The 13,659-nt window shown below is 42.3% G+C and overlaps 1 protein-coding gene across 2 annotated transcripts in view; it reads left to right on the top strand.

Moving 5' to 3' along the window:
- Positions 1 to 944: 944 nt before the first annotated feature.
- The window catches only part of TMEM38A (transmembrane protein 38A), a 58,945-nt gene continuing 46,230 nt past the window's right edge, over positions 945 to 13,659 (top strand). Inside the window, exon 1 of one of the 2 annotated variants that reach the window (XM_073651291.1) lies at positions 945 to 987. In XM_073651291.1, the coding sequence (XP_073507392.1) occupies positions 960 to 987 (28 nt within the window). In that variant the 5' untranslated portion in view covers positions 945 to 959. Of the gene's footprint in view, positions 988 to 4,529; positions 4,851 to 13,659 lie in introns of those variants that run through there. The other variant, XM_073651282.1, reaches the window with a different exon arrangement.

A 13,659-nucleotide genomic window follows, 5' to 3' on the forward strand; every position in this document is an offset into this window, starting at 1 on the left:
CCAGGGCTGACTGGCGTGTGCGTGATTTAGTGATTGCACTGTGCCATGAACCGGAGAGTGCCTGGAGGGGCGTAACTAAGTGTCAACCCGATCCGACCAAGGTCGCACGACGGCTAACGACGCCGTGCACCAGGGAGGAACAGAGCAGAGGGACCAGGTGCTACTGCAGGCCAGACCCCGGACACGGCTGTTGACCCACACCAGGGAATACAGGAACAGACTGGAAGGGAAAGGCAGAACCAGATACACACAAGATACTTTCAATGAAGTAGCGAGTGGACTCTAAACTCACAAACGGAAGTACAGCGACAACGAGTAGGAGTTAGGTGCAGGTACAGACTCTGCAGGAAAAGGGAAGGTACGGACATAGAGAAAAACAGGTAACAGGCTAGGAGAGTGTTCAGACAAGAACTGACACTGCAGCGAGATACAGGAGCGGGTCTAGGTATGTGGCCCCTAGAAGGCGGGACGAACAGGCTAGGAGCGTGTTCAGACTGGCCTGGAAATACAGCCTCCAGGAAGGCGGACAGACGGGCAAGAAAACACAGATAACAGATCTAGGTATGCGGCCCCTAGAAGGCGGGACGAACAGGCTAGGGTACAGTTCAGACAGGAACTGCTACTGAAAGAGATACAGGAGCCAGTCTGGGAATACAGTCCCCAGAGTGGCGGAAACAGACAAGAACAGAACAGGACATGGCACATTCAGAGTCAAGGTGCACACTGAATGATAGAGTTGCACAGGCACCAGCTTCCAGGTGGAGCTGGTTTAAATATCCAGTGACAGACAGCAATAGGCTGAGGACGCATTAGGGGTGCGCCAACAGCAGCTACAAGAAACAGGAAGTGACCGGGCCGCCTCCCTAAGCAGTCAGAACAGAGACAAACAGACAGCATGAATAGAAGCCAGGCTAGCAGACTGGACTGAAGATCAAGTTTGCGATCTTGCATAGTGAGAGATGGTGCACCATGCAAGCCCGCCACCAGGTATGTTACACCATTATTGTGACATCTATAGTTGAAGTCCTTCATCGTCACTTTTCTTCTTTATCCAGAGCAGCCCACTATCACTTTTTCCAGCCAGGACTCATCTCTGCAGAAAATAACACGGTTATCTAGAGCACCACATCCAGAGCACATTCCCCACTTTTTTCCCAACTTCTACACTAGGCAGCTGAATACCGACGTGCACCCACCATTAATATATAATTAGTTATTATGCAACCTACCATTCCAAATATAAATTGTAATCCACCACTGTGCCCCCCTAACTATAAATATCTGTCTTCCCCATCCAATGAATATATATATTAATTAGCACCTGTATCCTTTCCCCCAATTCAATACCAGTCACTCTCCTGCATCCTCAGCGCCCCCCCACTCTGTACCTCCCGATCTCGCAATTCATTATATTTACATGCCCCCTCCGCCCCAATTCATTATGTCATATCCTCTCTCTCTCCCACCCCCATCCTCTATTCATTATCAACTGCTTTCCCCCACCCTCAATTCATCATCAGTTGGTCTCCCCCACCATGAATACAGCATCACTTGCTCTCCCCAACACTTAATTTAGCATTATTTGCTGCTCCCACCCCCAAATCATCATCATTTGCTGTCCCCCATCCTCCATCCTCAATTCATCATCATTTGATCTCCCCAACATTCAATACATAATCCTTTACTCCCCCACCCTCAATTCATCATTATTTGCACTCCCCCACATCTCTCACCCTCAATTCATTATCATTTGCTGTCCCCCACCCTCAATTCATCATTTGCTCCCCCACCCCCACCTTCAATTCATCATTTGTTGTCGCACACCCTAAAGTCATCATTATTTGAACTCCCCCACCTCAATAAATCAACATTTATGACCCACTCCCGTCCACCACCCTTAATTCATCGTCATTTGCTGAGTCCGAGCCCCCCCCCCCTCTTTGCTTCTACTCACCAGGCCACATACACCAGTAAGGGCAGTAATGCCCTAATAGTGGCCCTGCCCAAAATATCTGGGAACACCTACATTTTATGCTCTTCCAAAGATAAACAAAGACCTTTGATAGTGTCTGTGATTAATTTCCTGACCTAGAATTGAAGAATCTACCTTACAACAAACTGTCTCAGCACTTTGCTATCATTGCGCTCTTTCATACGAGACACATCTATTCTTCTTCTAAAGCTTGAAGGCAACGTGGTTGGAGAAGAGATTCAACTGGCATCTATACATTTGGAAGCCCTTAAATAGCAGTATCCCACATAACTTTAAGTTGATAGCGGTGAAATACGTTTTTAAAAAGAAAAGGTGTCAGTCTTGCACTACACAATGCCTTCATCCTCTAATGGACTATGTACTAACACATAACTACTTCTCATTCTAACACCAGCTCACAGGCACTGCAATGAGAAGCCCCTATACCTCCATTTATGTTAACCTGCTCCTGGGCTGGTGTGAGGACACGCTTGTCTTCCAAGAGGAAGATTTGTCATGGTGGAACCCCCAGATATTACTGGAGGGGCGATATATAGATGATATCTTGGTACTGTGGTCAGGAGCTAAAGGTTCATTCAGGACAGTTGATGAAATAGCACTGAAATTCACAACAGAAATGAATAATGATTCTATCGCCTTCTTTGACATTACTATAGAGAGACACCTTGGGTTGAAACATACCGTAAACCAGCATCCATCAGTTATTTGCCATCAGCCATGCAACCTTAAAAAAGGAATTCTGAAGGTGCAGTACTATCTGGTTATGAGAAATTGTTCATCCCCTCCAGAATTCTATCATTAGACACAAGGCCTCCATGACAGGTTCTTCGAGAGGGGTACTATTACTAGTACTTAAAGGGGTGGTCCGGGACTTAGCTTTTTGACACATAGTAAAAAAAAAAAAAAAAAAAACAGGCAGGGAGGTGCTACCACAGGCACCTACCGGCCTGTTGTACCAGCGCTGGCACAGAGCGCTCATTGACTGCTCCTGCCAGTGATTCAGCTGCTCCCAGTCAACAGAGTAGCTCTTCTTCCAGGCTGCTCTGTTGATGGGGCGTAACTGCCGATGTCATGCTGATTGTTCGCCGACTCCCCCAGTTAGGCAGTCAGGAGTCAGCTGTCAATCAGTATGATGTCAACAGTCCCGCCCTGTCAACAGAGCAGTGTGGAAATTAAGCAGCTGCTCTGTTGACCTGATGTTAGCAGAAGCAGCTGAAAAGTGAAGAACTGGGCCGAGTACAGCAGGCAGGTAGTTAGCAACTACCTGCCTGTTAGTGCTTAGGCCCCCCCTTTTTTTTTTTTTTTTTTTTTTTACAAAGTTTAAAATATCCCCTTTAATGAAGCATATAAAATTGCTATGTCCAGAAACGGACTCTGTTTGCTGAGGCCCCAGGAATTGACCAACAATATTCAAATACTACATGCAAGGGTTTGGGCAGACAACCATATTTTGGGTCCAAGTGACAAAGCATCGGATCACACTTGGACCAATGTTATTCTATGCGGCAGTGAACATGTCTGATTTTGAATCCGACATGTGCACGGCCCCATAGAATCACTGAACTGACATGAATTTTCATGAACTGACAGAATGGAGAATTGTTGTCCTTCTCCACATCTGAGGAAATTAGATAACACTGTGATTAAAGTATGATTAGTATGTAATCTGAGTGTGATTAACATAATCGGCCCTATTCTCTTCGATTACAGAAAATATGGTGGTGTCACCTTAGCCTAATTGGATCTTGATGACAGGTCACATGATATGAATAAAATCTTGAATCTGCCTTAAGGATGCCCCAATCTAAGTGGTTATTTCATCATCTGTATCAATAGCATATTGCAGCTTATTCCAACCAGTCTCCTATATTGCAGTGACAAGCGGCAAAACCCCGAAACAGCTGTCTGGAATTAGAGGTGTCTTCCTTTGGAGATTCTAGTTTGGTTTTCTATCCTAGGTCATGTGACAAGGCTCTTTAAAGGGTCAATACTGACTTCTAGGATAGCTACCTCCAATAGGTGACATTGGGAACCCTGTTCTCTTCCTCTGTGAAAAGGCTATTTGCATTTTGGTGTTCTTTTTAAGAAGAAAGTTTACCCATTAGCCCCACTTTAATGGGGATGAACTGTGATCCCAGACATAGTCCATGGACATGAGTGTTTATGGGTAAAGTGCAAATCTTTTATTATAATCATGGGTAGAAAAAAAAAGGGCTGGATGCTTTCCTCAGCACTAATGGCATTGTGGGTTATAGATAATTTAGTGACAAAGAATCTACAATTGGTGGAGAAAGGTTAAACTTGATGGACCTAGGTCTTTTTACAACCTTTGTAACTATGTAATATTACTAAAAAAAACTCCAGCATAAATCGCATAAAATAAACAGCCCACAAAGTGGCATTATTGCATTTTCATTTGACTACGTGCAGGAGGTTGGGTAGACATAAGAGATCATGAATATGGAGAATATAACTATAACTGAGGAGAAGGAAGTCCTGCAATTCTCTACGGTTGTGTTCGCCCTCCCATGCAGTCAGCACAGAGGAGTGGCTTCTTGCAGTCAGCTAAATATATCCCTAACAACGTTGGTTTATTTTAGCATTGGAGAAGGTGGGAGAGGGGATCCCACACATACTGTCTGTCATCCCCCCACCCCTCCCCATAGATCCCCTCTACAGTCAGTGCAGCTTGTCACTATCCACAAGGACAGCGTGGGAAGCTAAGCCACCACCATGGAGCTGCTGTCATCTCTCAACCTGGAGGACCTGGCTGTATCTTTCTCCAAATTACCTGTCTTCCCACTGTTTGATGTGGCTTATTATATTATCTCCATCCTATATCTCAAGTATGAGCCAGGTGGGTCATTTCAGCTTAAATGATGGTATTTACTAGCTTCACATGTCTCATACATAGTTAACATTGAATGAGTTAAGTGCCTAAAGTCTGTGACTTATAATTTGCCTTTTAAGGTATACAGAAAATATAGGAAGACAATGAATGGCTGGATTGTTGGCTGTTTCATACCAGCAGGATAAAACAAGGCTTCAGAAAAATATCTAACTCTTACTGACCTGCCCGACACAAAAGCATTGTATGAACTCAGCCCTAAATTTGTGTATATTAGAAACAGTCGTAATCTGCCAGGTAATAATGGTGTTAATGGTGATGGTTCCAAAATTGTAATTTAGTACTTCAGTTAAACACCAAATGAAATAAAACATAGCATAAATGTAGCATAATTAGCCATAATAACATAATAACAACATAAAATAGTATAAAAACATTAAAAAGCACGGGCAGGAAGTGGATTTCTATTCACATAAACTGAATGTCAACCTGAAAAAGAAGAGAAGTTATCTAGGGTGGGCGTGTATAAAACTCCAGTTATAACCACACAGTGCCCATCAGCCCAGCCCATGTTTTGGCCACCATAGTCATCAGCAATGGGGACAACATCACTTGAGCCTTCAGTCAGAACCCAAAAGCCTACAATGAGATTCATAACATATTATAAAGAGGAAATCCAGTCTAAATAATCTTTTGATATGTCAGAACCAAATGTGAGAGAACTGTATTGGTGATGTTTCAGACCACTACTGATCTCCAGAAGGAAAGGGCTCACGCCCTTTGGCCCTATTCAGTAAATCTAATATGGTGCCCATGATCCCTCTAAGGGCTTGTTCACACGCTGTGTTGTTGAAGCATTTTTCAAAGGTAGAAAACGCTGCACTTTACAGTTCCAAAAAAGTGAATGAGCTTTCTGAAATCTCATGCACATGCTGCTTATATTTTCCTTGCGGATTTGAACCAGCAAAGCGTTTTTCAAATCTGCAGCATGTCAATTTTTACAGTGTTTTTGCTGTGTTTTTCACCCATTAAAAATGAATAGGAAAATATGCATATAAAAATACATTAAAAATGGGCATATTTTCTGCAGCGTTTTTCCTGCCAACACTGTTTTCTTTTTTGGACAGAAAAATCTGTTGCAAACAATCAATTCATGCACATAGTCCTTTGGTCATCCGTTATTGGAATGCAATGAGCCACACAACATGATGTCCACCAAAAAATGACATTTGATTGTAACTTTTATACTTTCGTATCTGATTTCACAATAAACAAACATGAATCCATGATAAGCATTCTGCACTTCACTCTGCATCATGTAAAGGGCTGGAGATATCCTTAGCGTTCTGCTGTAAGACCCTGGTGTAACTGCTAAACAGATGATGATAAGTATATGTATCTTTAAGACGATAACTAAATGTATCTTTAAAAAACTACTATCTCAGCCTTATAAACACGGTTTTGCGTGTGTTATGTAATATCTATCCACATTGCAAAACACAACATTTACATTGTGTCAGTTGTAAAGCTGAGGCACCTGCATGTAGTACAATTGAGCAATTCCCTAATATAGACATATGGTACAGTCTATAATCACCTAGACCTGGGATGTCAAACTCAAATACATAGAGGGCCAAAATAAAAAAAAACTTGGACAAAGTCATGGGCCAACCTTGATATCTATTAAAAAAATGTCTACAATTGAGGAAGTTTTTCCTTGTCATCAAATATAACGATGAACCTTTTCATATGGAAACAAACTTAAAGGATTTGTCCCACGAACAAAGTACATTTTAATTAATAGATCTTAGAATAAAATAAACACATAATCATAAATGGGGCCTACTGGAATAATATAATATGTTATGTAAGAGCAGTAAAAGCATATGGCCCAATGGCCTAATTTAAATATGTAATTTTAAAGGATAAAAAAACTCAAATTAATAAATATAGATGATAAAGTATGATGCCAACAAAAGTGCCTCCCAAAGTATAATACCCCGACAGAGAATTCCTCCACCGTAACCTCCACCCGCACGGTATGATGACCCTACTATAACCCCCCAGCAAAGTATGGTGACCTCAACACTGTATGATGCCCCAACTGTGATCCCCACACAGCCCTCCACAGAGTATAATGGGCACCTCATAGTCCTCCATATAGTATAATGGGCCACACCTAGTCCTCTATACAGTATAACGAGCCCCACATAGTCTCTATGCAGTATAATGGGGCCCACATAGTCTTCCATACAGTATAATGGCCCCACATAGTCCTCCATACAGAATAATGGGCCCCACATAGTCCTCCATACAGAATAATGGGACCCACACAGTCCTCCATACAGATTAATGGGCCTCACATAGCCCTCCATATAGAATAATGGGCATCACATAGTCCTTCATACAGATTAATGGGTCCCACATAGTCCTTCAAACAGAATAATGGGCCCCACATAGTCCTCCATACAGTATAATGGGACCCACATAGTCGTCCATACAGTATAATGGGCCCCACATAGTCCTCCATACAGTATAATGGGACCCACATAGTCCTCCATACAGAATAATGGCCTCACATAGTCCTCCATACAGTACAATGGCCCCACATAGTCCTCCATACAGTACAATGGCCCCACATAGTCCTCCATACAGTATAATGGGCCCCACATAGTCCTCCATGCAGTATAGTTGGCCCCACATAGTCCACCATACAGTATAATGGGACCCACACAGTCCTCCATACAGAATAATGGGCCTCACATAGTCCTCCATACAGTATAATGGGCCCCACATAGTCCTCCATATAGTATAATGAGCCATACCTAGTCCTCTATACAGTATAATGAGCCCCACATAGTCTTCATACAATATAATGGGCCCCACATAGTCCTTCAAACAGAATAATGGGCCCCATACAGTCCTCCATACAGTATAATGGGACCAACATAGTCCTCCATACAGTACAATGGCCCCACATAGTCCTCCATACAGTACAATGACCCCACATAGTCCTCCATACAGAATAATGGCCCCACATAGTCCTTCATACAGTATAATGGGCCCTACATAGTCTTCCATACAGTATAATGGGCCCCACATAGTGCTCCATACAGAATAATGGCCCCACATAGTCCTCCATACAGTATAATGGGCCCCACATAGTCCTCCATACAGTACAATGACCCCACATAGTCCTCCATACAAAATAATGGCCCCACATAGTCCTCCATACAGTATAATGGGCCCCACATAGTCCTCCATTCAGTATAATGGGCCCCACATAGTCCTCCATACAGTATAATGGGCCCCACGTAGTCCTCCATACAGTATAATGGGCCCCACATAGTCCTCCATACAGTATAATGGACAAACACCTAGTCTCTGTACAGTATAATGAGCCCCACATAGTCCTCCATACAGTATAATGGCCCCACATAGTCCTCCATACAGTATAATGGGCCCCACATAGTGCTCCATACAGAATAATGGCCCAACATAGTCCTCTATACAGAATAATGGGGTGCAGTGCCAGCGTTGTGGGCCAAATATAATCACCCTGCAGGCCAGATTTGGCCCCCGGGGCAGAGTTTGACATGTGTGACCTAGATGTTATGAATGACCTTTTTAAAGAGGGGATTGTCAATATACCGCCACTTTTAGAAGACCACTTAAGGAATACAGGTCAGCATACTGGTCATCGCGCCTGTATGGGACGGTTCTGATAACTGCATTACATTAGGGAATGACTTCACACAATGAATATTGGTCACGTATTACATATTAGAAATTAGGCGTATATTTATTAGTAAATCTGAAGCCAAAGCTGCAGAGAACATAGTAACATAGTTTTAAGGTTGAAGGAAGACTAAGTCCATCTAGTTCAACCCATAGCCTAACATGTTGATCCAGTGGAAGGAAAAAAAAACATGTGGCAAACACTAAGCTCCACATTGGGGAAAAAAATTCCTTCCTGACTCCACATACTGCAATCAGACTAGTTCCCTGGATCAACGCCCTATCAAGGAATCTAGTACATATAACCTGGAATATTATGCTTTTCAAGAAAGGCATCCATGCCCTTCTTAAATTTTAGTAGTGAATCACTTATTACAACATCATGCGGCAGAGAGTTCCATAGTCTCACTGCTCTTACAGTAAAGAATCCGCGTCTGTGATTATGATTAAACCTTCTTTCCTCCAGACGTAGAAGATGCTCCCTTGTCCCCGTCTCAGGCCTCAGAGTAAAAAGATCAGTAGAAAGGTCTTTGTACTGTCCCCTCATATACTTGTACATAGTAATAAGATCACCCCTAAGCCTTCGTTTTTCCAAACTAAACAACCCCAAGTGTAATAACCTGTCTTGGTATTGCAGACCCCCCAATCCTCTAATAACCTTGGTTGCTCTTTTCTGCACCCGCTCTAGTTCAACTATGTTTTTCTTATACACCGAAGACCAGTACTGTACACAGTATTCTAAGTGTGGTCGCACTAATGACTTGTATAGAGGTAAAATTATGTTCTCCTCATGAGCATCTATGCCTCTTTTAATGCATCCCATTATTTTATTTGCCTTTGCAGCAGCTGCCTGACACTGGCCACCAAACGTGAGCTTGTCATCCACCAATACACCCAGGTCTTTTTCAGTGACAGTTTTGCCCAGTGTTTTACAATTAAGCATATAATTATACATTTTATTTCCTCTGCCCAAGTGCATTACCATATATTTATCCCCATTAAAGCTCATTTGCCATTTATCAGCCCAAGCTTCTAGTTTAGATAGATCCTCCTGTAATATAAAATTGTCCTCCTCTGTATTGATTATCCTGCAGAGTTTAGTGTCATCTGCAAATATTGAAATACTACTCTGTATGCCCCCTTCAAGGTCATTAATAAATATGTTAAAAAGAAGGGGGCCCAATACCCCTGTGGTACCCCACTGTTAACTGAGACCCAGTGTGTTCCATTAATAACCACCCTTTGTTTCCTATCACTGAGCCAGTTCTTAACCCACATACATATATTTTCCCCTATCCCCATTGTTCTCATTTTATGTATCAACCTTTTGTGTGGAACCGTATCAAAAGCTTTTGAAAAGTCCATATACACAACATCCACTGCATTTCCTTGGTCCAGTCCAGAACTTGCCTCCTCATAAGAGAAGATAGTTCAAACATTAACTCTATTACAAGTTAGGGTTAGCAGATCACCAAAGATGGCTCGTTCATCCAGGGATTTATTCTGATGCCTTATTTGGAGATTGGTATACATTTTCCCCAATATAAGGAAAATTGACTTCTGTTTCATCAGGATGAGGATTTTTGCCTTCCTCTCAATCAACATTGCAGGCTTATGGGATGAACTGAATGTTTGTTTTTTTTTCTTCATCACTATGTTTCCACCATGTTGGCTGCAGTTTCTGTTATTTTTAGTATATCTAAGTTATATCAAACTTTGTTTTTTGCTAAAACTTATGGCTAAAACGTTAGCACTTATCTTTAAATATTTATGCACAGTCCTCCTACATGAAATACCAGCACTTGACAAAAGAGCATTAATCCATATATAGATATGAAAAAGTAGAAACTTGGAAGGAGAAGAAAATGTAAAAATGATAATTGAAGAATAGAGTACTGGGTGTTCCTTTTTATTTGTTTTTCTTATATTCAGCTTCCATTTTAGTGCAAATTTTCATGTGTTTACATCTCATTTCTATATGAATGGATGCAAATACACAATGGTTTAAATGGAGTCAACATTTGCATATTACACTAGGTGCAGTTACTGCTGCTATATGACTTGGTATAGGAATAGGCACATTTATATTGGTCTATTTAACCACCAGTGAACTGAGCAGTCCGATCTTCTAAATGGACGGGGTGCTAGCATTTGTGTAAATAATAAGGCCCTATCTACATGACAGGTGTAATATGTATCATATGTACGATATTAATGCATTTTATTGGGTACTAGACCTAGAGGGAGATCAGGGATGTTTTTATCCTTTGTCCTCTCAATGGTGAGCTCCATTGGCTTTTCTTGTGCCTGTCTGGCAAGCTCCAAATATTATCTGGGGCGTTTTTACTCCACCGGCTCACAAAATTGTGGCTGTGTAAAGTGAAAACCATATAGTTAATGCTTGAAGCACCACTCCTGCGTTTTATTTTTTTTTAATTTTAGCAATTTCAGTACTAGAGTGGTGGCACTAATGTATGTTTCCTGCACCTAGTATTATACTTATCAACCACTGTCTTCAGCTGTTCCTGGTCCTGATCCGCCATCTTCTGACTGACCGGAAGTTGGAGGTTAGGCCGGGGTCCCACTAGCGTATGGCATCGGATGCAATATGCTAATGACACTCTGCTCCAGCTCCGCAGCGAGCGTGAGCCAAGTGTCAGTGCTCTGTGCTCCGATCCTCTCGCATGAGAGAATAACAGCACAGGTGCGGAGGAGACAGAGAAAGTAATTTGTTGGTTGGAATCGCCCCCTGCACTCGGGTGATATCCAATTGCAGTGTGATGTTTTACACGCACCCATAGACTTATATGGGTGTGTGCAATCCGAATTCTGCATGCAATCGCAGCACGCTGCATTTTTTTTTGTTCAGTCCAATCTCAATCCGATGGGAGCTGAAAAAAAACCGCATATGAGCACAGAGTCATTGATTAACATTGGACCGAATGCAATCCACTTTTTTATCGGATTGCATTCATCCGATTTAATCGCAAGTGGGAGCGAGCCCTAATGGCCATACAATCTTAATGCAAGTCTATGAGAGGCTTGTTCTGGCTCTCATAGATTTACATTGATAAGTGACCTCCAGCTCATCCAGCACACACTGGAGCGATCCGGCAGTCATAAACTGCATGTATACTATAGAGCTTTTTAGAAGCCACTGTTAATTCTTAAAACAGGAAGACTGCAAATAGCATTATAGCTCTTATCATCCATAACCAATGCATTACATGGCTGTAATCGGAGACGGACAAACCATTGGTGCAACTTGTGCAGCAGCACCGGGGCCCAATAGGTAAGGGGGCCACTACCACTTCCAAAGCAGGTGGAATTGCGCATTATGATGAGCTATTGGATTGCAAAGTGCCCACATATTGTTCTTGTTCAGGGACCTCTTCTGTCTGTGTCCGCTCCTGGCAGTAATGAACAAAGCTGGACATCTTCGGCAGCTCGGACCCGCCTGTCCTGCTGCGCGGCTCGGTCCCTGGCGGCTATTAAGAGTATGTATTTCTCTTATTGGTATGGTTGTCTCTGATAGGGCAGCATGTATCAGGTGTCAGGTTCACAATAAGTCTAACTTGTATGGAGGCTTGAACTTAAAAGCTATCTAATTTTCATGCTATTTAAGGAACTAGGTGTAAAACCTAAAATTATAAGTTTCACAAATAAAGCATTAAGATTATATGTAAAGTAATATTATATTTTAGCTGGGCTTGAGTAAAATATAATATAGTAATATAAGAAAACATTGCACACTTCCTCTCCTGTAAGTCACTGATCATTTTAATGGATCAGTCATGAAAGTTTGAAAACTGAGCAGTAGTTGCAAGAATGTGGACTTGCCCTGTACTCACACATATAGCGTTACAGGTTGTTATTTTATGTCACCTGCATTACTATTCAGGGATGCTAGTAACAAGGAAACGCCTGTGGCAACTTCTTAGTTGTTTAATGAATACAGATATGGTTGTCACAGTTGATGGACTAAGCAGCTGCTGAGAGCTGCCATCCTTCTGTGCATGCCTATGGTGGATCTAATAACCGCATATTGGTAAGAATGAGGATCCATCATGGAGACATATAGTCCAATGGACAGTCCATTAAAGGGTGGTGTTCATCCCATCGTCAGTGCTTGGATAAAATAAGGAAAAGATCTGTTCCTGGGTCCAGTGCTTGGCGAGTCTTCACCACTGCTCGGTTCTTGGATTACAGCTGCAGCGGTGACATTGTGACTACAGCACACATGCGGCCTATCACTGAGCTCAGTGACTCTGCCAATACATATGGAACAAGCTGCTGAGCTCAGTGATCGGCTGCAGCGGTGATGTGCGCTTTAGTCATGACATTGCAGCCTCTAAACAAGGATCAGAGCAGCAGTGGACTCTGGGAACGTGTATCACAATTGTTTTTACTACTTTAACAAAGCACAGACTGATGGAGTGAAAACCGCTACACTCAAAAAAACCCTTTAATACTTTCCAGTACTTACTGACTGCAATTACAAAATGCCATAGAACTATAAAGTATGATTACAGTATATTGTAATTGTAGGAATAGGGATTTTTTTTTTGACAGTGAAAATCAGGGGCAATGATTATTTATTATTATGCTTTGCTTATACAGAACCATCATATTCCACAGCACTTCACAGACATTATCAGCACTGTCCCCATTGGGGCTCACAATCTAAATTCCCTATCAGTATGTCTTTGGGGTGTGGGAGAAATCAGAGAACCCAGAGGAAACCCACACAAACACAGGGAGAACATACAAACTCCTTGTAGATATTGTCCTTGGTGGGATTTGAACCCAGGACCCCAGCGCTGCAAGGCTGCAGTACTAACCACTGCGCCACCGTGCCGCCCATATGATTAAACTTTAATACATAAAATTATGCCTCTGGGCAGTGAGATGTGTACAAAGTGCCCGAGCCATAGTAGGGAATACAGATCACTGATACTCACTGCCTATTGGAGTCACTGATACAGGGCCACTCTGTTTGCCATCTCTGATTGGCACTTTGATGGGCATTCATTTAGTAATAATGCGTTAACCAGCTTGTCATAAATGAAAGGGGTGTGTT

This window comes from Phyllobates terribilis, unplaced genomic scaffold, assembly GCF_046119375.1.
Source record: "Phyllobates terribilis strain yellow unplaced genomic scaffold, ASM4611937v1 Scaffold_1__5_contigs__length_1240528914, whole genome shotgun sequence".
NCBI classification, from domain to species: domain Eukaryota; kingdom Metazoa; phylum Chordata; class Amphibia; order Anura; family Dendrobatidae; genus Phyllobates; species Phyllobates terribilis.